At 42.6% G+C, this 26005-nt stretch overlaps 1 protein-coding gene across 3 annotated transcripts; it reads right to left on the minus strand.

Moving 5' to 3' along the window:
- C10H8orf48 (chromosome 10 C8orf48 homolog) lies at nucleotides 1–25363 on the minus strand. 3 transcript variants are annotated; one of them, XM_087971948.1, is made up of 7 exons: nucleotides 25086–25363; nucleotides 12916–13177; nucleotides 11822–11935; nucleotides 6070–6311; nucleotides 4148–4300; nucleotides 1200–1286; nucleotides 1–290 (listed from the first exon to the last, which is right to left on the minus strand). In XM_087971948.1, exons 2-7 carry the CDS (start codon nucleotides 13094–13096, stop codon nucleotides 216–218), a joined length of 852 nt encoding a protein of 283 aa, XP_087828074.1. In that variant the 5' UTR covers nucleotides 13097–13177; nucleotides 25086–25363; the 3' UTR covers nucleotides 1–215. The 3 variants fall into 3 exon arrangements, with proteins under 3 accessions (XP_087828074.1, XP_087828076.1, XP_087828075.1); XM_087971950.1 differs by having other exon boundaries at nucleotides 1–1286; nucleotides 4148–4296; nucleotides 11822–11926; XM_087971949.1 differs by having other exon boundaries at nucleotides 1–1286; nucleotides 4148–4296.
- Nucleotides 25364–26005: the final 642 nt, after the last annotated feature.

Here is a 26005-nt window from a genome sequence, read left to right on the forward strand (position 1 = left end):
GACTTTGCAAAAATGCTATCAAATTTTATTTTTCCATGGAGATAATTGTGAAGTACTCAAGTATATGACACTGTTTAATACATATCATAAATTTGCATTAAATTGCATTGCAGCAGAAGTCCCCTAGGCCAGGGTAACCCTTAAATTCTGCACATTGATCTCACTTAACGTGGTTTCCTCTGGTCATCATCAGCTTCCTGGGTCTCATCATTCCATCACCTACTGCCCAGTCCTTTATCAATGGAGATCCTTCCAGAAAGCCCCTGGTCCTTTTCTCCCATGCCATAATATGACTGGAATTGGATTGGAGCTTTGAACCTTCAAAGGCTCATAATTTTAATTGGGACTCTGAAGACCAGAACTTACTAGATTGAAGTTCCCAAAAGTTCCAAACAGGGCAAGAAACAGGGTCACTGTAACTGCAGTCACCCAAAGGCTGAGCACTTTTGTGTGGCCAAAGGACACAAGTTTGGATGAAAGGATGAGGGCTGTAGTAAGAATGGGGTCATGTTTCACATACATGGGTGGGTTTCACCACAGAACTTTTAGAGGCCTGTCTGGTTTTGTTAACTTAAACTATGCCTATTTAACGTTCAGCTTTCATCTCTTTCCTCATACTGGAACAAATCTGAGCCTTCAAATTTTCAGCAATCGTACCCAGCAACAGACAATCATCACCATATAATCTACTTCCCCCAAGTCCATAGCTTTCAGAAGCACTCAGGCATTTCAGTTGGGTTGCATTAAGTATTTTATTCTCTTCTCTGCTTCAATATCCATACGTATATTTCCATTTCTAAAGCAACGCTGCAGCTTCTTCTTTGGAATCGTCACAGTGATGGCCTAACTTCGCTTCAGATTTGTCAAGGTTTTCAGCACGATGAAAAAATATATTCAATGTTACAACTTCTGCAGTTTCTTTGCAAGCTCGTGTCCAAATCCCAAAAAGAATCTTACTCAAAAAAAGGTTGATATTTATGACAAATCCCCACAGTAAAAAAATATTTTATGTTAATTGAAAATATATTATTTAGTTCAATAATCACATACAGCTCTGCTCTTCCTGAGACAAAGGGTAAACATTGTCTCTGGAATCCAAATTGTCATTATTCTTAATGCCGTCACTGCTCAGCCTGTAGAGATTCTAACTTTGTTTGCTCCAATATCCCCACAAGCAAAAGCTATTATTGCCAGCCTCTTTTATTCAGTTCCTGCCATATATTGCTGGGATCTTCGGAAAGCTTAGGAAGATTTTTATGTATTTCTCCAATGAGTGTGAGAGAATCCTAAAAGAAGAGAAAAATACGGTGAGAGACTTCCAATTCAGACTATTTGCCATTACAACTGTTAATACATTAGTTTATTTATTTGCTATTTGTACCACCTTTGTTACCTGTATAAGTAACTCATGTGGGAGAACATATACTCTTTCCTCCTCCTATTTTCCCCACAACAACAGTCCTGTGAGGTGAGTTGGCTGAGAGTAGTTGGACAGAGTCATCCAGCTGGCATTCATGCCTAAGGTGAGACTGGAATTTTCAGTCTTCTGATGATTGACCCAAAACCAACCAGTCAGCTTTTATGGGACTAAAACTCATGGTCACCCGGTGATTGGTTGAAAGTCACCTAGCTGGCTTTCATGCCTATGACAGCACTAGATCTCCTGGTACTTGGTCCAAGGTCACCAGCCACTTTTCATGCCTAAGATGAGACTAGAATTCATATTCTCCTGGTTTCTTGGCCAGCACATTAACCACTACACAAAACTGGCTAACAACTACCCTGTTTTCCTGAAAATACGACTGACCCTGAAAGTTAAGTCCTAGCTTGATTTTTACACATGTGCCCAACATAAGCCCTACCCCCAAAGTAAGCCCTAATTAAGACCCTCAACAACTCCAGAGTGCATGGGTAAAAAATAAGCTATGGGGGGGGGGTGCATGGAGCTGCCCTACTACTTACCTTCAGACAGTTGTAGCCAGGCCTCACACACTCCGACACCTGCCTTACCAGCCCATTTCTTCTGCAGCCGGCAAGGCTTTCCTGAAGGCCTCTGTAGCTGGTAACAAAGCTCTGGATCGATCTGGAGCTCTGTTACTGACTGCAGAGGCCTTCAGGAAAGTCTTTCCAGCCACAGAAGAAGAAGTTCCTGAAGGCCTCTGACAGTGAAAAGGAGGCCAGGGGCATCGCGCACAAGTGAGGTTAGTCAATGGATGACTTCCCCCCAAAATAAGACCTGGTGCTTTTTTTGGTGGCAAAAAATATATATAAGACAGAGTCTTATTTTTGAAGAAACAAGGTATTGTTAACAAATTAGTTGGCAGAGTAAAAGTCAGTGACATCACTCTTCTAGTTGCTAGGATACAGAAAAAAAGGGAGGTGGTTTTTATTTAGGACATGTCTATCTTGTATTCCACTTACATTAGAATAAAAAATGACACTGGGGAAGCTATCTGCTCCTAACTTCAACCCTCAATCACAATAATGAAGGTGTCTCTACAGTAATTCCTCAAATGTATTAGATTTCAACTCCGAGCTTGGGGTGTGTATGTGTTACAAGAACTGAAAGTCAACAATCTGGAGGCCTCTAGAAATTTGGGGTTGCTAACAATGCTGAGATATTTTGGATGCTTAAAGACCGTACATAGAAGCAAGCCATTGCAATTTTAACATGGTTTAGTTTTATATTTATATAAAAACACAGGCATCACAAATTAGAAGACTTCAGACTGTAGATGAAGGCAACATACAAATAATATTAAATTGTGCTAAAATTTAAGTTGGTAGAATCCATTAAACTCCCAGTCATTGATAAATGCATGCGTAAGAATTTAGCTCTGATTGTTATTAAAGGATCATGAATAATGAGATAGAATACAGAACATGGACATAGAGCCTGGCTGGCTAGAGAATTCTGGGAGTTGAAGTCTACCCATCTTAAAGTTGCCAGGGTTGAGAAACATTGGCTTAACCAATTGGATCACCCATTACACAAAACTGACAACCAGTCAGAAGAAAAATTGCATTGCAAAATAACTGCGTTCATTGCTACGGACTTGATTTCACGCAAATACAAGTAGTCCTCAACTTACGACCCCAATTGAGCCCCAAATTTATGATGAAATTTGTTAAGTGAGTTTTCCCATTTTATCACTTTTCTTGCCACAGTTGTTAAGTGAATCAGGCTTCCCTGTTCACTTTGCTTTTCAGAAGACTGCAAAAGGGGATCACATGATTCCAGGACACTACAGCTGTTATAAATGTGAGTCAGCTGTTAAGCATCTAAATGTAAATCACATGACCATGGGGATGTTGCAACAGTCATAAATGTGAAAAACGGCCATAAGTCACTTTTTTCAGTGCCATTGTAACTTCAAAGGTCACTAAATGAACTGTTGTTAATTGGGGACTACCTGTATTATGGACCTTTTGATTCCAAACTTTAATTCCTAAGGTTAAAAAAAATCAGATACACGAATTTCATGAACTCTTTTTGTCAGAAAAACATCTGAAAACATTTAGACACAGCTTGGATGGCTACCGAGAGAGCTTTCCAAGATTACATTATTCTATTGACAATTTTTTTTTCTTAGATAGAAATGTTGAAAGAATACAAGGAAAGACTAGAGGCCAAGCAAATTAGATTCAACAGAATCCAGAAAGAAATGAGGCTGATATGAACAGATTCAAAATTAATCCAAATCAAAGCAGCATATCTCTACAGTACATCTAATCCAATTCCGAATCCTTTTAACATATTAGTAGCAATTTGGAGATATGCAGATAGCAATAGCAATAGTACTTAGCAATATACTGCTTCAGAGTGCTTTACGGCCTTCTCTAAGCAGTTTACAGAGTCAGCCTATTGCCCCCCCCCCAATTTGGGCCCTCATTTTACCAACCTCTGAAGGATGGAAGGCTGAGTCAACTTGAGTTGGTGAAAGTCGAACTGCCAAATTGTTGGCAGTCGGCAGTTGGCAGTAAGCAGAATTAACCTGCAACACTGCATTCTAACTACTGCACTACTATGGCTCATGTAGTATGTAGCATGGCATGGCATAGCACAGCACAGCACAACACAGCACAGCACAACACAACACAACACAACACACCTACTTTTGGTACATATATTCTGCTTTTTGCTTACTTTGGTGTACATATAGTCTTCCAGTTTCTCTTGAAGCAAAATATTGTCCAATATGGTTTTCTTTCGACGGAGAAATTCAACTTTTGCAAACTCTGCTCTTTTCTTTGTGCAAAAGGGGCATTGTGAAGGTTGGTGCATTTCATTTTCAGCTAACTTAAAGGCAAAGGGAGACAGAATTTTTAAAAATATTTGTCAGTTACCGAAAACAAAAAATATCTTGAGTTACTTCTGACTAGTTTCTTTATTGTCATTTGCCTATAGACAGAATCTTGCCAGACTAAAGCAGCTATCCGCATAACTATAGATGGATTCTGTGAACTGCTGAGACGGGGCTGTGTTTGCCTTCTTCCTGCCTACCAGACATCCCAAGCTCTGCTGCTTCTTTGCCCTCTCTGAGGCAGCCTTCTCTCCTGGGACTCCAAACTACATTCACCACACTGTCTTCCTTAAAAACAAGAGCATGACTAACATCTCAGAGCAAAAGTGTATCGATGAAGGCAGCCTTTAAAACCAGATAAGCTTTCTTCCAAAATGAACTAAATAAAGAAACTATTATTTTTTCCCCAGGAGATAGCCTTTATTTCTCTCTTGCAATGGCTTCTCTAGCAGCAGTATTATAAATTTATTTAGCCATATCTTTTGGAATCATCAAACTGCAATTCATTCCTTCTGTCAAAAAGTATTTTAAAACTCAGCTTCTTAAAAAGAGATAATGTAAAGAGCTCCGGCAGAAAGCTTTATTGAGGTTGCCATCTTAGATGCATTTATCAGGAGAAAGCTTCATTAAATGTAATAGGGTTCACTTCTGAATAAGCATGTATCAGATGACATTGGAAAAGCATCACATTATAGCTGTAGTGCTTACATTATTTCAGATTGAGAGAAGAGTAGAGGTGCATATTACTCATTTCATTGATTCTATCCTGTCACTATGAACAAGAAGCTACTGTGAAGGAAGATATACCACCTTCTAAGAACATTCCATCATCTATAACTAAGCATTTCCCCTCAGGGTTAATTAGTTAAAGAGCAGGACTTAGAAAATTATGGTGAGACTATTTTTTACTTTCTTTTCAAGGCCAATTGCCCTTTCTCAACCTCTGCTTCCTCATTAGTAGATGTCTTCCTTCTGCAAGTGAAAATATACATCAAATCTTCATTATGGTTTCAGCTAAAACTAACAACAGAAACACTTAGAGATTCTTAACTGCATATGAAAACTGTACTATGCAAAATCATGTCACAATTAACAAAAATAACTTGACTGACAGAAGAGCTTACTTGTTATACATATAACATGAAACATGCATGTACAATAAACATTCAATTTTAATTTGATTTTTGCAATATCTGTCTGTCTGTCTGTCTGTCTGTCTATCTATCTATCTATCTATCTATCTATCTATCTATCTATCTATCTATCTATCTATCTACTAGGTTCAGCCAAACCTTTATACAAGTAATCCTTGACATACAACCACAATTAAGCCCAAAATTTATGCTGTTAAAACCAAGACAGTTAAGTGAGTTTTGCCTCATATTATGACCATTCTTGCCATAGTTGATAAGTGAATCATTGCAGTTGGTAAAACATTTATTAAGTGAACCTGACCTCCTTGTTGACTTTGCTTGTCAGAAGGTTACAAAAGGTGATCACGTGATCATGGGACACAGCAACCTCATAAATACACGCCAGTTGCCAAGATCTGAATTTTGATCATGTGACCATGGAGAAGTTGTGATGATCTTAAGTGTGAAAAACAGTCATAAGTCATCTTTGTTAGTGCTGTTTTAACTTTGGTCATTAAACAAATGGTTGTAAATTCAGGAATACTTGTCAGTCTGTGAATAATGGTAAGTAACACTTGGCTTTTCCCCACCCTCCCAGTCATTTGAAGGAAAAAAGATCCTGATCTCAGCACCTTTTTCATCGTCTCCTGGAGACTTTTCAGATGAAGCCTGTTTACGAGCTCAGAAGGGACAGCAAAGTTGCCACCTCCCATCGGCTGCCTCCGTGAAACCATCCCAGGCCTCTGTTCCTTACGGCTATTTCTTCTCAATGGCTCTGAGGTCCTCTGGTGATGGAGATGGTTAATCTTGCTGGCACAGAAAGACTGCAGAACCCCCAGTTCTTTTTCAGAAAATTCAGGAATTCCTGGTAATGCTTCATCAAGGAGGAGGGGGAGGGAAGAAACAGAACAAAATATCATATACTACCCAGGGATGAAAACGTTTAGAGTCTTATTTCCAGTTACCAGGAATATCATGATGGCAACATTCGTAAGTGTGAAAAACAGTCATAAGTTTCTTTTTTCAATGCCGCTGTAATGTTGAATGGCCACTAAATGGACTGTTGTAAGTCAAGGATTACCTGTATTGAAACACTAGCATTGCTTGTTGAATAGTGCATTTGGGGTCAGCAATCTTTACAACAACTCTTTCAACAGCAGTAAAGCAATAACCTCTTTGCCAAAAAGGAAAGTTAGACTTTTGGAAGAATAAAAAGTATTTGATTGCAGATAATAAAGAGAAAATAGAAACACGGTAAACCGTGTCACAAAAATTATCCATGATGCAGATGCTGGAGCAGTTTCAGTCAAAGGCTTCCTTTTCCTTTTTAATCAAATACTTCTGGCTTAAACAACATAGGTGAAAAGTGTTTAGAAAGTCAGCTTTTTAAATCCCCGGTATAGTGGGCAAAGTAATTCATTATTAGGAAACAGATTCTACCTGGTCCAGAAATGAGTCTGAATAGAGCAAGTGGGACCTACTTCCTCTTGCCCCTTCAGATGGCTGATCATCCTACTTTTGAGGACCAGCAAGACTTCCTTCAAATCTTTTCATCAAACTCCTTGGTGGAGGAAGGCCAGAACACAGAAAAGCAAAATGGATGTGGGAGAGCATGCCAATCTTCAATTCTGGGAGTTGAAGTCTACACATCTTCAAGTTGCTAAGGCTGAAAAGCACTGAGCTGGAGACCAAACAGAAGCAGGTGCTAGTGAACCTCTCAGCTTTTCACTTTGAAAACTCTCAAGGCTTTGTATGTTAACAAAATGATCAAATTAAAAAAAGGGAAATGCTAAAAAAGCAGTATTATGAAACTGGGTCTGTATTTCAGCCAAGTAGCGGGAAGGAAGGGCGGGCCCGATTAAGCCCCCCTGATGCCCTAAACCAGGGGTGTCCAACCTTGGCAACTTTAAGACTTGTGGACTTCAACTCCCAGAATTCCTCAGCCAGCTTTGCTGGCTGAGGAATTCTGGGAGTTGAAGTCCACAAGTCTTAAAGTTGCCAAGGTTGGACACCCCTGCCCTAAACACAGCACAGCAATGGTGACCCTCAGCTCTTCCATTGCTTCACTGACCAGGCATGGACCTGGACTTACCAAGTGCTGAAGAGGGAATAAGTGATTAAAAATTCCATGTTATTCCAGTCCATTGAGCCCCTGCAGCTATATTAAATGTAAACCTTTAAAAAAATTGTGTTTGTAGCATCATGTCAGCCTCAAGAGATAATCATCCCTACCTATCAAGATATCTTGGCCCCTAATTATGACTTATTTGTTGCTATGCTCTTTACTTCTCTTTCGGCTGTCATGAAACGGTGGGAGGGGGAATCTTGGAGGGGAAGAAGGCAGGAGGTGTTTTGCATTCCTTTGCTGGGTAAAGAAAGGGAGGGGGATTCTTTGTGGTAACTTTCCATTTCTTACTAACCTCTGTCCTTTTTCTGCGCAACTGCAAACTTTTATCAAAATATGTCAAGATCACTGACAGTAGCCTCATCATCACCTAGAGATGACCACATGATCCTATTCAGAAGTTTTAATTGGAAGAATCATTTGATCTCTGGAGGGGGAGCAATTCTATCCCTTTGTATATGCATTTTACCCGCCAATAATTTAGTTTCGGAATTGATTCTGTTTGCTACCATTCATTTCCCAGTAAAAGATAAATTCTGCTCTACATCATGGAGTCTGAGTATTTCTTTCTTGGGATTTAGAAGGAGCACAGTCTGACACATCAAATCTCAGTAAGCAATTTAAGCAAATTATTTACTTATAACTAGGGCAATAGGGAAACATGCAAATTTTCATCACTTTTTAATGTCTTTTTAAATAAAATTGTTATAAGGGAAAATGCAAATGCAAATAAATATTGAAAATTAAAGCCGGGAGTGGCAGTGGAAGAGTTCAGGGCATGCTAGCTTGGGGGCAGGGGGGAGACTCGGATGTGCTCCCACTTCCTTCGGTGCCCTGAGCATGAGCTTATTTTGCTGAATAGCCATTTGGTGTCGTGGTTAATGGGTTGGTCTAGAAATTGGGAGACAGTGAGTTTTAGTCCCACCTTGGGCATAAAAGCCAGCTAGGTGACTTTGGGCCCCTCCCCAAGGGGGCAGTGAGTTCTAGTCCTGCCTTAGGCCTAAAACTGAATAAGTAACTTTGGGCCAACCCCCAGGAGATACTGAGTTCTAATCCTACCTTAGCCCTGAAAGCCATTTGGGTGACTTTGGGCCAGGAGACTTATAGTCCCACCTTAAGTATGAAAGCCAGCTGGGTGACTTGGGCCAGTAATTCTCTCTCTCAGCCCAATTCACTTTGCAGGGTTGCTGTGGGGAAGAAGGAGGAAGTATATAAAGTAATATAATCAAGATCTAAAAAACTGAATAAATAAATAAATGCAGGATTGGGGAGGAGGGCTGAATCCATGTTAACAGAACACAGCTACTTATCTGTCTTGAACAGCGTTACTCTTGGCTTGAAAGTCAGCTGGGTGCCCATACTTTACAGCAATGCAAAACAACATTAACTTCTCTCTAAGGACATCAAATTCCTAACAGAAGAATTGTTTGTAGGCAGCCACCTCTCTCCGGGTATCCATGGCCAGGGAAAATAATTAACAAACCAGTAAATGACAACTGTGTAAGAGTGAAGAGAAATGCAGGAAGTTTAATGGGCTTCTTTTCACTGGTAATAGTTTTAATGTAACCTGCAACTTTCCTACTGAATATTTCAGACATCGAACTGTTCAATCCAAGAAAGACAAGCCAAAATCTTACATCATCACATGCACTTGGTATCACTTCAGTTGTTGTTCTAAAACACAGTACAAGCTCTTTGCTTTTAAATCAGAGCTCTACTAAAATCCAGGAGAGTTAGGAAATGGTCTGATGAGGGCTTTATCTGGTTTTTAATGGTTTTGTTTAATACGCAGTGGCTTAAAGTCATCTAGAATCAGAAAAGTAGGATAGATAGATGCTAGATATATTCTCTCTCTCTCTCTCTCACTTTGTCAGCTTTGGAAGCCATATTGAAATTCGATACTCCCACGCTGCCACACTCGAGCCTGCGAAAATGGGAAGGGGGGAATATATTGGAGTATATCTAGCTAAACATAATAACATTCTTTTTCTGATTCAAGGTCAGGTTGTGCTGCAAATAGTGAAAGGAAGTCTTAACTTGGGACCGATGGTGATTGGGCCATGTGATGTGATGATGGGTGCAGGCGATGGATTTGTAGTTTTTACTTATTGTAAGGAAGACCGGAGCTTTCAGATTTGGGATTCCGCAGTTGTGCCAGTTACTATCCAAATAAAAAGGAATCTTTTGAGAATATGTCTGTCTCGGAGTTATTGGGCGGAATGGAGGGTTGCTGAAATGTTGACCCTTTTTTTGTGACACTGTAATCCCTTAATTTGGGGGGCTAGAGTTGAGGCGACGATGGAGCTGAGTGTTTATTGGCCGGATGCCCTTCCTGACACCTATGCAGAGTTTGCAGCAGATGTTTTTTTTATTTGCACCCTACGAGAGAAACACCTGCCACAATCTAGGATTGAACTCTCAACCTTCCGAGTGGGAGGTGAGTGTCTTCACCACTCAGCCAAAAACTAAGATTTGTGATCTGGTTTTATTTGATCTGGTTTTATTTGGCATCCTATAACAAGAGTTTTTTTGCAAATGGGATCACACAACTTATCAGGGTAAAAATCTCAATAAGGAAAAAGCTAAGCAAAAAAAACCCCCACCCTTTTGTTAATGTAAGCTTGCATTTTAGTTCATTCTTAATAGCATCTACCTGAGGAGGAATATTTCAAGGCAAATAAATTTAGACTTTTTCCAAAACTTACTGTGTAGGTCTTAATTCTTCTGCAGCTAATCTGCAATTATGCACTTATAAACAATTAAACTGTTCTCCCTACTTCTTTCAAGGAGATAAAGCATTTTGTAAAAGGCTCCCACAGCTGAAGTCTCCAGCAAGCGGGTATTAAATTCAACAGATACATTTTTAGACAGTGGCAAATCAAAGCAATTGCTGCATTGTTCTGCCCAGAGGTACATTTTAAGATACAACTGGTGTGATTAAGGACACGCTGGATGACTTAAATATAATAATCTCACAGGGAATATATGCTATGAATTTAGGAAACCACACTAAAACTTTTTCTTAAAAAAAAGAGTTCCTTTTACCCAGCTCTAGGAAAACATTTTAGAAATAGAAACTATTTGTGGAAGAATGGAAGGGAATTAATCCTAACCTTAGGAAGGTGGTGCTACAATTCCCATTAATAACCTAGTCATTATATTTTGCATTAATTGCTGAGCTCCCATTTCTATCATGTCAGGGCTAAATTATCTTTTAGGGCCAACAGACACAGTTGCAAGCTCACCTGCATTCTCACAAAATGATTGCCAGGGTGATTATGAATGGCCCGAAATATCCAAACTGAGGAACTGTTTTGTGCCATCTCTGTAAACTATCAGTATGCAGATTTCTTAGGCTTATCTTTAGAGGTTGTTCTGGGCAACTGGACCTCTTCCAAATACAGCTAGCAATTTCTATTTTCTAGTAACACCAGTGGTGCTAATGCTAATCCACTGGCATTTTGTTTAGAAAATCTGTGCTTCGTTGGGCCATCATTTCAGAACAGAGAAACGGAATGATCACGGGGTGGAGGGGAAGCATTCGGAGTGCTTCTGGCTTATATAATATATAATAGTGCAATCAATTTTGGTCACCATACTACAAAAAAAATGTTGAGACTTTGGAAAAAGTTCAGAGAAGAGCAACTAAGATGAACAAAGGCCTAGAGACTAAACCATATGAAGAATGGCTGCAGGGATCTGGCTACTCTAAAGAAAAGAAAAATTAGAGGTGACATGATAGCAGTATTCCAGTATTTGAGGGGCTGCCACAAAGAAGAGGGGGTCGAATTATTCTCCAAAGCACCAGAGGGTAGGACAAGAAACAATGGTTGGAAACTAACCAAAGGGAGAAGCAACCTGGAATTGAGGAGAAACTTCCTAATAGTGAGGACAATTAACCAGTGTAGAACGGCTTGCCTTCAGGTGTTGTGGTTGCTCCATCCCTGGAGGTTTTTAAGAAGAGTCTAGACAATCACTTGTCCGAAATGGTATAGGTTCACCTGTTTGATCAGGGGGCTGGACTAGAAGACCTCCAAGATCCCTTCCAGCTCTATGCTATTCTAAAGTATTCTAATTACATTTAGCTTTGATAGGCTTATCGTATCTATACGTTTTTTTAAAAAAACCTGAAAAATGGGGGAATGCCCCAAATTCTGACATTATAGTATCACCGCACTGTGTCTAATGCCACTAAATAGGTATCACCATTACCATGAGAGTTATTTGGCTAAGACGTTTCAGACCTGAAAATTACTTACCAGTATCTGATTCTATGGAAGGTTTGGATCTCTCAACAATAGTTCTGTTGCCTTTCAGAAGACTGATCCATTTTCTAGTTAAAGACTCTCCTACATATGCAGAATCTAACAATTCTAACAGGAAGGAAGGGAGGGAGGGAGGGAGGGAGGGAGGGAGGGAGGGAGGAAAAAACACAGAGATCAACCAAATGACAAATGGATTCATACATGCGAAACTCTGAAGGAGGCAGCACGTTCCAGAATGAGGCCCAAGACTGCATAGTCCTGAACTGGAATGGGAAGAAGGAAAAGGTTCAGGGTAGCCACATCCTAGAATCTTTCATGGTGTATATGTTACATTAGAAGCTTATACATTTAGTCTGACAAGATTCTGTCGAATGGATATAGGCAAATAAAGAACCAGACTCAAGTGGATCTCACTCTGTTGTTTTGGGGGCTCAGGCCTGACAAGCCCTGGTTAAAGGGTACTCTAAGCACACAATCTTATAAGAGTGCAAGGGTTGTCATCTTCTCCTGTTACGATTTCCCACCATTTGGGATTTTCTTCTTGATTAATGTCATCTTTGGCCAAAGCAAGAGTGTCCTTTGTCCACAGCTGTCACTAATTATACAATTAAAACATTTAAAAAACATAAAACATTAAAAATGATCTTCCCTTATGATATCTTACAGTGCTACCCGATCTCCCTGATGCTCTACAAATTGACTGCCCCATTGCCAATTGCTACACACAAACATTTCCTTCTTTTGCCTGGCACATGTTTCTTTATTTCTGTAATATTGTCTAATTTTTAATTAGCTATTTTAATTTAAATTGTATAATTAATTTAATACATTTAATAATTCTTAATATATTTTATATTAATAATGACTTAAATATAATTAATATTTCTTTAATACTGCTAGATGTTCTGAATTAGCAAAATAAAAAAAAGTTTTAATTTGCTATTCAATGCAAAGTTGGCAAGTTTCTCTTTTGCCTTTTTCTCCCCTTGTACTTTTTTTCCTACTTTTGCTGGCCTAAGTCTCCCTCCCCTTCCCAGTTGTAAGCCTGTAGAAGGAACTGAACCAGATCCCTGTGGATCCTAACCGACCTTCATCCTTTTGGCATGGGGATTGCCAAGCGCTCTCGGTCAGATCAGAGGCTGCTGGCTCTTCCAACTCATCCGCTGAGTCATAGGATTCAAACGAGTCATCCTCGTACTGCCTCTCATTCTCTTCTTCTTCTTCGGTCATGGAGGTAAACGTATCCTCTGAGTAGTTGGGAAGAGACATGCTGCAGTTTCAGTTTGGCCCCATCTGCTCCACAACAGATGTCCCCGACTCATTTCCCCAGCTGGTCATCACACCCTTTAACTAAAAATAACCAGGGCAAAATTAATTATAAACGTAGAAGCATGAGATTAAAAATAACGACCAACCTGTCCACTATCTGCACCCAAGACGAGAGTAACTTTGCAGCAAGTTATCTAAAAACCAGCAACAGGAATAGCACAATCCCAAAATTTAAAACCAACATCCAAAGCAGGAGGGGGAGAGTAATATATTTTTGCTATCTTTCATTTAAGTTACCCTTTGACATGGTCAGATGACTAAATCAACAGTTTCTATTCTATTCATTAAATTATCCAATTAAACTCCAAATGCCCAGCCATTTCAGTCTGCAGAGCAAGAAAAAAAAAGGTGGGGGATTTTGTGACAATTTTTGTGACACCTTAAAGACCAAAGCTGCATTGCTATAAATTGTCCGCACAGATGCCGTCGCTTCTCCCAAGCCTATCTTTGCCTATCTGATTTCCATCTCCTTTGCATTTCTTGACATCGTGTGCAGGGAAATGAAAGGAAAAAAATTCACTCAACCAATTGCAACTTTGCGAGATCTTTTTCTTTTGCGAGAAGTTGGAATGGGCGTTGGTATAATTACCTGAGAACGCCCTTTCTATCTATGCTGCTAGAGAGCCCAGGATGGGTTAGACTCCTCCTGATGATGTCATTAAGCTGAGTCTGTTCTTGTATATAAAAGGCCAGCCCCTGGGAGTGTCCCCAGCTTTGGCGAAGATACCTGACAGACTGTATGAGTATCTCTGAAAGCAAAACAGAATCTAGAACGCTAATATTGCTTACCAGAATCCAGACAAAACAAGGGAGGGGCTGGGCTCTCAAGCAACATAGATATAAAGGGCGTTCTCAGGTAATTATACTAACGCCCATTCTCCTCCATGCGGCTGCAAGAGCCCAAGATGGGACATACCAAAGCCTGCATGTCCACAGGAGGGTCCTCGTCCGGTGATCGCTCCAATTGTGGAACCACTCGCGAAGTACCTGACTGCTGAAGGCCACACTCGCAGAGGCAAAGGTAATGTCTGATGAAGGGTGACGGGGATGCCCATGTGGCCGCTCTGCAAATCTTTTCCAGGGACGCCTGGTTGGCCCAGGCAGTTGAAGTCGCGGTGCTTCTGGTAGAGTGCGCAGTCAGCCCTTGAGGCACCAGAAGAGCGATAGCCTTGTAGGCCTGTGCAATGCCTGCCCTGACCCACCTGCTTAAGGTGGGAGGAGAGGCCTTGTTCTCCAAGTGAGATGGGGGAAAGGAGACAATCATAGCTTCAGTTTTCCTAAAGGTGGAAATGCGCTTGAGGTAAATTCTAAGCGCTCTCCTAACATCTAAGGTGTGCCACATGTGCTCTAAGTTGTGGTGCGGAAGGGGGCAGAAATCTGGCAACACAATATCCTGGAACCTGTGGAACCAGGTATTGACCTTTGGGATAAAGGTGGGATCTAGACGGAGAACAACTCTATTATCATGAAAGGTGCATAGATCCTGCCTGACTGAGAGGGCAGCCAGTTCTGACACCCTTCTAGCCAATGTTATTGATACCAGAAAAAACGCCTTTAATGTCAAGAATTGCAGAGACACTGTCCTAAGGAGTTCAAATGGTGGTTCCATCAGGGCCTGAAGCACCTTAGAAAGGTCCCATGAAGGATACCTGTGTACTACTGGGGATGAAGGTGAGAAGCCCCTTTTAAAACTCTCCTGACAGAAGGATGTTGAGACAAGGAAGGAAATGAGTCTCAGGATAGCACTGAGGAAAGGGCCGCTACTTGGCGTTGTAAGGTATTAGGGGCTAGTCCCTTCTCTAGGCCCTCTTGAAGGAAACGTAGAACCTCTGCCAGTTGAGCTGAGGTGGGTGAAAGACCCTCCTTACGACACCATTGACAAAAAAAACCCTCTAGGTGGCATCGTAGATGTGCATCGTGGATGGTTTGAGAGACGCCTGGATGGTGAGAATAACTTTCTCCAGGAGTTTAGCCTCTCTCAACTGTTGCCGCTTAAGCGCCACATGATCAGTTTGAACCACTGGGGATCCGGATGGAGCAAGGCTCCCTGATGGAGGGAGATCGTGTGGGCTGGAATCCTCCAGGGAGAGGCTACAGACAGGTTCACCAGGTCTGTAAATCAGGGCCTCCGTGGCCAATAGGGGGCCAGGAGAATTAGTTCTGCCCGTTCCTCCAACATCTTTCGAATGGCTGCCGGAATGATGGGAAGAGGGGGAAAGGCGTAGAGGAGACCCCTGGGCCATCTGCACTGAAGAGCATTGGTTCCCTCTGCTCCCTGACAAAGAAACCTGGTGAAAAATCTGTTTACTTGGACGTTTTGGGGAGTGAAGAGATCCACTTCCGGGGTCCCAAACCTCAGGCAAAGGTCTCTGAAAAGGGATGGGTGGAGGTGCCATTCTGCATGGTTGACCAAGCTCCGGCTTAACCAGTCGGCTTGGGAGTTGTCGACTCCCGAGATGTGATCTGTTGTTATCGACAACAAATGTCTCTCCGCCCACAGCCCCAAATGTTTGGCCTCCCTCATGAGGGCCCTGGACCTTGTCCCCCCTTGCCTGTTGACGTGCGCCTTTGCGGTCTGGTCCGTCAACACTAGTGTCAACTGGTGCTCCATTCAAAATCCAAGAAAGAAATACTTAAGACTCTTTTAATCAGAGAAAAGATATCTTTTACTGGAAATCAAGTGGTAGCAACAAAAGAATTCTGAATCTGAGAAAATGGGCGCGTAAATCACATATACAAAGTAATGGCAACGTTCCCACCCCCAATAGTTCAATTGGCTCATCCAATTAAAAGTTTTGTATATCATCATATGGGCATCTCCAGGTGGTGATGAGGCTTCTGCCCATGAGGTTTGATAAAGGGTTGCAGCTGTGCATAGCATAGGATAGAAACCTAAGCAAGAATGTACCCCCCCAGCTTATACAGTGCTGGTTTGTAACACCTCCAGCTCACTTCCCATAACCATTCCCTCCTCCTCCCCCCGTTACTTATGACAGCCAAAAGATGCAAAGCAAAGGGAGAAAAATCTTGAAGGCTGACAACTAGTACATGGGATCCAGTTACCGTGGCCCTGAAGTGCCTCAGTGCTAGAGATATGGCCCTGAGCTCTAGCCAGTTTATGGGGCAGTTTTTGTCTATCTGGGACCAAATACCCTGAGCTATCTAGCCCTCCATATGGGCCCCCCAACCCAGAAGACTGGTGTCCATGGTGAGTAACGGCTCCTTGAATGGGATGTCCCTTCCGGAGGGCTGGGGAGAGCCACCACTTGAAGGAACGCAGGGCCTGTGGAGTGAGTTGGACCCTGATCGATGTGTGGCTGGTTCCTGCTCGTTGAAAAGGGAGCAGGAACCATTGTAGAGATCGGGAGTGAAGCCATGCCCACGGGACGATCCCGATGCATGAGAACATCTTCCCCAATAATTTGGACAGCAGTGCCAGGGGAACAGTGTGTTGATGTCGAACTCGACGGATGATCTCGGTGAGGCTTTTCCCCTGGTCTGGAGACAGAAAGACTTGGCACAGGGTTGTGTCGATGACAGCCCCCAGGTGAAGCAATCTGATTGTAGGAGTAAGATGGCTCTTCCTGGTGTTGATGGAAAAGCCGTGGTCCTGAAGGCAGCAAAGTGTAATTTGCAGGTCTCGATGGGCAGAGTGGGTGGAGGACTGTATCAAAATGTCGTCCAGGTAGCATTGGATCCTCACTGGAACAGACCGAAGCGAAGCCACCAATGCTGCTAGGATCTTCGTGAAGACCCTTGGAGCTGAAGAGAGCCCGAAGGGGAGGGCTCGATACTGGAAGTGATGGTGCTGGTAACAGAAACGGAGAAACCGGTGATGGTGAGGCCAAATGGGTATATGGAGGTAGGCCTCCGTAAGGTCAAGGAAGGAGAGATCGTCCTCTGAATGCTCTCTGAAATAGAATGCAGGGTCTGCATTTTGAAGTGCCTGTATGGGATAAACTCATTCAAAAATTTGAGGTCAAGGATGGCTCGCCAACCCTCCAAGGTCTTAGGGATCATGAAAAGTTGGTAATAAAATCCCCGTCCACATTGATGTTCCGGGACAGCTTGAATGGCCCTTATGTCAACTAGATGTTGAATGGCTGATTCCATAAGGGCCCTTTTTGAACTGTTCCACGAAATGGGACAGAACACAAAATTCTCTGGGGGTGGCGAGAGAAATTCCAACTGCAGTCCTGACCGTACAGTGTTGAGTACCCAGGTGTTCGTCGTTGACTCCTCCCATCTGGAGGCGAAGTAAGCTAACCAACCTCTGATGGGTGGAGAGAATGAGGGATTACTTAGAGTGACGGAAGGAACGACTCCCTCCCCCACAAAAGGGCTGTTTACCCGCAGAAGGTTGTTGTCTGCCGGGTGTGTCTGGGCGTTGATCTTGTCGCTGGGAATATGCCCTCTGTGGCTGGGAAAAACGGGGGGTAGTCTTGGGCCGAAATGTCGGGGGACGGTATGGAGCAGGGCGATAGTCAGTTTTCTTTCCTGATGAGGAAAGAATTTTCCATTTGTCCCTGGTCTTGATGAGATGTGGCTCTAGTGCATTGCCAAAGAGCCTTTCACCTGTACAGGGAGCCGAAGCCAATTTCCACTTCCGTCACGACTCCGCCTGCCAATTCTGAAGCCATAAGAGCCTTCTCTCTGCCACCGAGGAGGCCATGGCTCTGGCTGCAACCATGGTGGAATTAAGGGTGGCATCTGCCGTAAATTCCGCTGCTGCTATTATTTTGTGGAGGTCCTGGTGAGACCTGAAGTCAGATGCCGGGGTCCGGCCTTGTAATTGGTGCAGCCAGTGGAGCGAGGCCCTCGTGAAAAATGATGCAGCGGTCGAAGCCCGGACAGTCCACGCAGCTGCTTGGTGGTTGCATTTGAGTGTCTGTTCGGACCGTTTGTCCTCGGGCTTAAGTATGTCCTCTGGCTCAGTGGGGGTGCCAGAGGAGGAGAATGAGGCCACGACCGGCGTGTCCACAGGGGGCACTGCTAGAGCATTGGCTGGTGATGGGCCCACATTGTAAAATCGTCTATTGTGAGACGAAGGGCGAGGACCTGCAGTCAGGGAAGCACACTGTTCCCTGACCAGGTCAAGAAACAACAGAGGTGAGGATAAGACCTCCGTGTAAAATACCGGCTTGGAGAAAAGGGGGTCTCCTTGCCCAGAGGGTTCCCCTTGTGGTTCGGCGGCCACTTCCTCAGGGGACAGCTTGGCTGTAACCAGAGCCTTATGTAGGAATGGTTTGAATAAGGCTGGTTTGAAGACTGTTGCTGAGGGAGATTGATCTGGGCGAGATTCTTCCTCCTCTGAGAGGTTAGGGTCCCAGATCTCCCCCTCTTCCCGATCTGAGTGAGGGGAGTGACTGTGCACAGAAGGGTCAGCACAATCGTCCTCCCCATAATCCTCCCATTCTAAGTGGGTGGAGAGGGCCCTATGCTCCTGGGGTGGATGAAATCCTCTCTGAAGGGGCAAGGGGCCCTGAGGTTGCGAAGGGGAAAGGGAGTGAGCCCTTTCTAAGGGCCGAAGGATTTGCTGGAATCCTTCAGCCAACCCCTGCCTGATGGCAATAGAGACAACATCCTGAATCTCCCTAGGCCTGTCACTAATGGGAGGGTCAAGGGATCGAAGGCCTGCTGCAGTGGGAGTAAAGGTAGATTTCAGTCTGGACCGGGAGGTGCCCTGGACCCAGGTGGGTGGAGTGGAGGCATAGGCCCAAGTGGCCTGTTTGAAATTAGGCCCTTAGGTGATAAGTCTTTGGAGAAGAGAGTTATAATAAGAGCCTTGGATAATTAAACAAAGTGCAGCGTGCTCTTTTTATTCTTTCTAAGCTGTGCTACCCCTCCTCATCAGTTTACTTTTTTTTTGTAATAGCTATTTGGATTTTTGGCTCTGAGAGTTCCGGGGTTTCCCTCAGTAGATCAAAATCAAAACCCAATCCCTGCACCCATCACATGCTCCAATCACCATCTGTCCCAACTTGAGACATCCCTTCAACCACTCCTCCCCCAGGTGTAGGAATAACATGACCTTGATCGAAAAGAAGAATGCTATTATGTCTAACTACAAACACTCTAAAAATCCCCCCCTCCTAATTTCCCAGGCACAGGAATGTGACAGCGTGGAAGCTTCTGGTGTTAATATGGCTTCCAAAGCTGACAGGTTGCACTGTCCTGGGGCCGTGTGATCACCATTTGTAACCTTCCCAGCTGGCTTCTAACAAGCAAGTCAATGGAGGAAGCCAGATTCATTTAATGAACACATGACTCATATAACAATTGTAGTGATTCACTTAACAACTATAGCAAAAAACAGTCGTATCATGGGCCAAAAGTCCCTTAACAACTTTCTTGCTTAACCATGGAAATTTTGTGCTCAGCTGTGTCACAAGTTGAAGACTACCTATATTTTGTATTCTGAGGAGACCCCCTGGCTAATCAATACACTATTATTGTGAAGATGGCTTACGTCAGGATCAACCATGAGCAAACGGCAAGAAGCCAACTCAGAACGATAATTTATGGTACACATATTTTTCAAGTGTGCACAATTAAAATTAATTGGATTAAGGAGAAATGAACAAGCCGAAGGCTCACTTTGTAATCCTTGTAACATTAAACTGCTGTTCAGGGTCACTGGCAAACTGATCCAACATTAAGTACTAAAGACAATGCATGATGTAGGACATACATACAACTTCAGGGATGGGCAAGGGGCGGCCTAGGGACTTCTCCAGTGTTTCTCAACCTTTGCAACTTGAAGGTTGGACTTCAACTCCCGGAATTCCCCAGCCAGTTGAGAAACACTGGGTTTAGCCCTTTAAGATTTGCATCTTGTTGTCCATTCTTTCCTTCCCAGTGGTGGTCTTGAACATCTCCCTTTTCTGCTCATTCTCTTTTAATGCTCCTTCCTCTCTCCAGCAAGAATATTAAAATAACCCTGTAGCACCTAGATTAGAGGTTTGCTTGCAAACAAAATTTCCTAAACTGAAGGAAATCTCAGCGGCTTCAGTAGACAAGTCCATATGATTGCAAAATGAAGTTTTGATTCTCAAAATAAGAGCTAAATTTGTGTTTTCAACTAAGCCAGGATTTCAAGATTTGCAGAACAAACCACCTGGGGCTAGTTCAGTAGTAATGCTACATCACAGACCCAGCTCTTGAGTAGGTAATCCTCAACTTACAATCATTTATCGACCATTCAAAGTTACAACACCACTGAATAAAGTGACTTACAACCGGACCTTGCACCTATATTGCAGTATCCCTATGGTCACATGATCAAGATTTGGACACCTGGCATGTATTTTTACAATAGTTGTACTATCCTGGTCATGTAATTGCCATTTGAAATCTTACCAGCCAGCTTTTGATAGACAAAATCAATGTCAGATTTGCTTAACAAACAAGGTCATAAATTTGGTGTGACTCACTTAACAACCATTTTGCTTACAATGGAAATTCTGGTCCCAGTTACAGTCATAAGTCAAGGACTCTATGTACAGGTTCAGATACTCAGAAAACAAGTATCAAAAAAACACACATTTATCAGAAAGAAATACCATCTCCTTATGCCTGATAAAATGTTCTTTTCCTTGGAGCTTTTTCCTGAACAAGAGGGCATACTTAATCTAGAGAAATTCTCCCAAATTTATTTTCTGGGAATGCCTCCAGGCTCCATTTGGTGATCCAGCTTAGTATAAACAAGTGGTGCAGTAAAAACCAGGAAGCTGTGAGTTCTAGTCCTCCTTTAGGCAACGAAAGCTGGCCAGGTGTGAAAAATAGGAGGTAGGAGCATTATGAATGTCATTTTGCATTGTATGAAAAAGGCAAGATACATACTTAACAATGGTAAAACAGTCACAGTGCTTAAAGTGGGAGGACATTTCTTCTGAATTTGCAACTTAAATGGTTTAAAAATAAAAGACAGTCTTTGCTTTTTAGCAAGCTAGTTTTCCTTTGTGTATGTGTGTATGTGCACGCAAGCATACCTGTACATGCTTTTGTTTGACTCCTAGCAGCTGCCTAGACAAGTCCCTGCAATTTTATTGGCAAGATTTCGGAAGTTGCTCGCCATTTTCTTCTTCTCAGGGCTAAGAGGGATTGGCCCAAGGTCACTCAGCTGACTTCATACCTAATGCTGGACTAGAACTCGCAGCCCCTCCAATGTATAGTCCAGTGCCTTAATCATGACCCCAAACTGACTTTAACAGTTCTGCAAGTAGTATGGATTAATTAATAGAATTTAAAAAAACAGAATAAAAAAGAACACGGAAACTGAAAAATACTGGTAGTCCTCAACTTATGACCACAATTGAATTCACAATTTCTATTGTTGAGACAGTTAAGTGCACTTTGTCTCATTTTACAACCTTTCTTGCCACAGTTGTTAAGCGAATCACTGTGGTTGTTAAGATACTAATCCAGATGTTGAGTGAATCTGGCTTCTCCGACTCTGATTTGCATTGGCTGCAAAAAGTGATGACATTATCCTGGGACATAGCAACTATATATAAAATGAGTCAGTTGCCAAGCATCTAAATTTTGAGCAGGTGACCATGGGGATGCTGCAACAACCATTAGTGTGAAAAACAGCGATAAGTCACTTCTTTTACTGCTGTTATAACTTTGAACGGTTGTAAATCAAGGACTACTTGCAATCCCCAAAGTGTTGGCATACTCACAACTGCTTTCCAATACTGTTCCTGAAACCTAGATTCTATAACATAACCATGCCTAATCCAAAGAAACCCCAAATATGAGTCAGCCCAATATCTAAACCAGGCCAAAATTCTCTAGGTCACTAGTTCTCAACCCTGGCAACTTTAGGATGCGTGGACTTCAACTCCCGGAATCCCAAGCTGGCTGGGGAATTGTGGGAGTTGAAGTCTATGCATCATAAAGTCGCTAAAGTGTGAAATTCTGCTCTAGGTACAGATCACTACTTTCTGACAGAATGGTTTATGGACAACAGTGGAAAGACAGCATATAAACTTACAAAACACAAGTGATTATTGCTTATTAAAAGCCACCACAGAGATTTATAAGATCAGAGAGCACCGTTTAAATTAGTGTAAATTACAGGGGTTTCTAGATTAGAGTTGTTGGGCTTTGCTTAGCCATGGCTTTCTGCAAACAGCTGGAAGTAAAATTAAAAGCTGGTTCTACACAGCACTTAATATAATGCTGTATTATTCAGAATGTTCTTTTCAATGGTCAAGCTCCTGCTGTATTTAGAAATCGGTCAGAAGCAGCAGAAATCTCTAAGTTAATTAAAACTTTCCTGTTTGCCAGCTGTATCCCTTTTATTACTTCTCATTGAGGGTAGCAGCAATTAGGCTGTGGCTGCCCCACCATGTGAAGCAATTGAAGGGGAAATTAACAGAAAATGATCAGCCATTTTCCTGTTTCACCCCACAGGATACAAATGTCTTCCAGGCAACATGTTGGCAAATTTACCATTTAGATTCTCCATTAAAAGAGAATGGATAAAGATATTTCCTAACTTTACCACAGTTGAGGTTCTGCCAACCTTAAATACGAAGCAGGAAAAGAAAAAACATTGGAAGAGAGGCTTTGCATAATTCATCCATACCTTAATATGACAGAGGGCCAGACTGCATTGTATAGAGTTTATGATTCCAACAGTTAATAATTCTCCCAAAATAACGGCCAGGATTTCAAGATGTTTTATTTTTTAAAATCCTTGCATAGGAAGGAGTTAGAGAAAGTCAAATAAATACAAATTGTTAAAGGGGGAAGAGGAATCACAAAATACAGATAGTCCTATTTACAATAGCACTTTAGTGACTGTTCAAAGTTGCAACAGCTGAGCATTGAAAAAAGGGATTTATGATGATTTTTCACATGTATGACAACCACAGCATTCCCATGGTCATGTGCTCAAAATTCAGATGCTTGGCAACTGGTTGGTATTTATGATGGATTCCCGGGGTCCCCTGATGCCTCTTTGCAACCTTCTGACAAGCAAAGTCAACGGGGAAGCCAGATTCACTTAACAACCATCATACTTGCAATAGCAATAGCACTTAGACTTATGTACCATTTCCCAGTTGTTCTGTCTTTAAATTGCTGGCTGAATATAAAGACAGTTAGATAAACTCTACAAAGGCTTCCATACAAAGTTTCTTTATTGGATCACACCAGGCATCCTCAAAGTATAACTCAGTTATGTTGAGATTCATCTTATGTCCAATCTTTGCATAGTCGAGCAATATTTCTCAAACTTGGTAACTTTCAGATGGGTGGATTTCAATTCCCAGAATTCCCCAGGCAGCAAGGCTCAGTCTCAGGAATATAAATTTCAGGTAGTCCTCAACTTACAACCATTTGTTTAGTGACTGTTCGAAGCTACAGCACCAAAAAAGTGACTTATGATTGTTTTTCACACGACTGTTGCAGCATCCCTATGGTTACATGATCAAAATTCAGGTGGCAACTGGTTCATATTTGTGACAGTTGCGGTGTTCCAGGGTCATGTGATCACTTTTTGTGACCTTCTGATAAGCAAAGTCAATGAGGAAGCCAGATTCCCTTAACAATTGTATTACTAACTTAACAACTACAGTGATTCATTTAATAACTGTGGTAAGAAAGGTCATAAAATGGGGCAAAACTACCCGACAACTGTCTTGCTTAGCAACTGGGCTCAATTGTGGCTCTAAGTCAAGGACTACCTGTACTCATTTTTCATGCCACATTAAATAAACCAACAGCAGGCCTACCTGACAAGGAGATGTTGCAGAAAAGGAAATGCATTAAGCCATGAGCAAGTACCATGGCAATGTCCCACCCAGCTAAGATAAAAGATAGTCAGAGCTGGAAGGGGCTTTATAGATCATCTAGTCCAACCCCCCGCCAAGCGGGAGACCCTACACCATTTCTGACAAACAGCAGTCCAGTCTCTTCTCGAAAGTCTCGAGGGATGAAGCTCCCAGTCTTCTAGTCCAACCTCTTGGTCAAGCAGGAGACCTATGCCACCTCAGAAAAGTGGCTGTCCCATTTCTTCTTAAAAGCCTCCAGTAATGAAGCACCCAAAACCTTTGGAGGCAACCCATTCTACCACTTGCTTCTGCTCACAGTTGCTGCTTTTGAACCAGGTTTCATCTAATCTGTACTTGTACAGTTGGTTTTCCTTGCCTAAGGGCAAACCCTTATTTTTCTCTATGGTGCCATTGCCTAAGTGTAAAAGTTACTTTTCTCTAAAGAAGAATTAGAATAACAGAGTTGGAAGGGACTTTGTAAGTCTAGTCCAACCCATTGCCCAAGCGGGAGACCCCACACCATTTCTGACAGGTGGCAGTCCAGTCTCTTCTTGAAAACCTCCAGGGATGAAGCTCCCAAAACTTCCGAAGGCAACTTCTGTTCCATCGGTTGATTGTTCTCACTGTCAGAAAGTTTCTCCTTATTTCCAGGTTGAATCTTTCCTTGGTCAGTTTCCAGATTATGATCTGATGTCCATTTCTCTTAGAGTAAGCTTCCCTAAAATCAATTCATTTTCATAGAAAAAGTTGGTGAGGTATCCTGGTACGAGAGTTCCTGGTTCAAATCCACTCTCAGCCACGGGACCTCATGGGGAGCCTCTTGGGAGAATTATTATCACCAAGCCTGGCCTACCTCACAGGGTTGTTGTGTAGAGAGGGTGCCCTGCAAATCTAGCAAATGCGCAGCAAATAATTTTCCAGAGACATTCTCCTGCTGACCTTTCTTGCAATGGCAGAAAGGTCAGCAGCCTACCTTGCAGGGCTGTTGTGTTGTTAAGCGACAGGGGAACCTGTGGGCACTTCATTTGTTCAAATTCTAGCTTGTTTTATGCCTGCTATTCTGCGCAGAGCAGCAAAGGTTCATATTTACACAACAACTCTGCGAGGTCGGTCAAGAAGACCGCAAGGAACGAAATCCCACCCACCTTCAACAGGATCCAAACTTTTTCCAAAATGAGGGAAAGGAAGAGGTCGTTGCGTCGTCCATCCACAGAGGCAGGATACGATGTCCATCCCCCCACGCCCCCTCCAGGGGCTTTTCACCCTAAAGAAAATATTTGGATCCGATCCCAACTCGAGCGCGGGCTTCCCCGCGCGGCTGAGGCCGTTCGCGTTGCCGTGGCGACCGCCAAGCGCCGACGGGAGTTTCAGCTCGCCTGTCCCTTCCTCTCGCGCTCCTGTCGCCCTAGAGTTCCGCCGAGATCTCATCTTCTCAATCGGGTCCGCCCAGAACGTTGCAGCACTTCAATTCCCACAATTCCCTCGGCCAACCATTACATCACATCTGGTTTGCGGGGGGGGGGGGGGCGCGGAGACTGAATTACATTCCTTAGAAAAAGTACTGAGCCGGGAGATGAAAGTTTGGTGGTCAGAAGGGATATTGTAGCTTGTATTCCTGGAAGGACTTTTGCAAATTCTAAGAAGCACTTTTCTTACACGCTTTTCTTGAAAGAGTGACTTTTGACTCCCTCTCCGCCCCCCATCTTGAACTTTTGTGCAAGCAAAGAAGCTCCATTCACAAAAAGAAAAAGAAAAAAAAAAGAACCGATGTTGGCTGTGCTACATTAGCAAGCAAGAAAGTTCCTAATCTTCTTATTCATTTGATATGCCATCTGGGATCCAAAGCATTTATCTTTGCAATTTCTGCAATTGGACAAGAAAGTAGAACAACCGTAGAAGTTCTATGATTACAAAAGAAAGTTCAACTCTTTTCCATTATCCAAAGTTTTTTAGAATTAGAATTAGAATTTTTTTATTGGGCCAAGTGAGATTGGACCCACAAGGAATTTGTCTTGGTGCAAATGCTCTCTGTATACTTAAGAAAAGATACATTTGTTGAGAGTTA

Source organism: Notechis scutatus, chromosome 10 (genome assembly GCF_049901735.1).
Source record: "Notechis scutatus isolate UNSWTSFEM ecotype Mainland chromosome 10, rNotScu1.2, whole genome shotgun sequence".
Lineage (NCBI taxonomy): Eukaryota > Metazoa > Chordata > Lepidosauria > Squamata > Elapidae > Notechis > Notechis scutatus.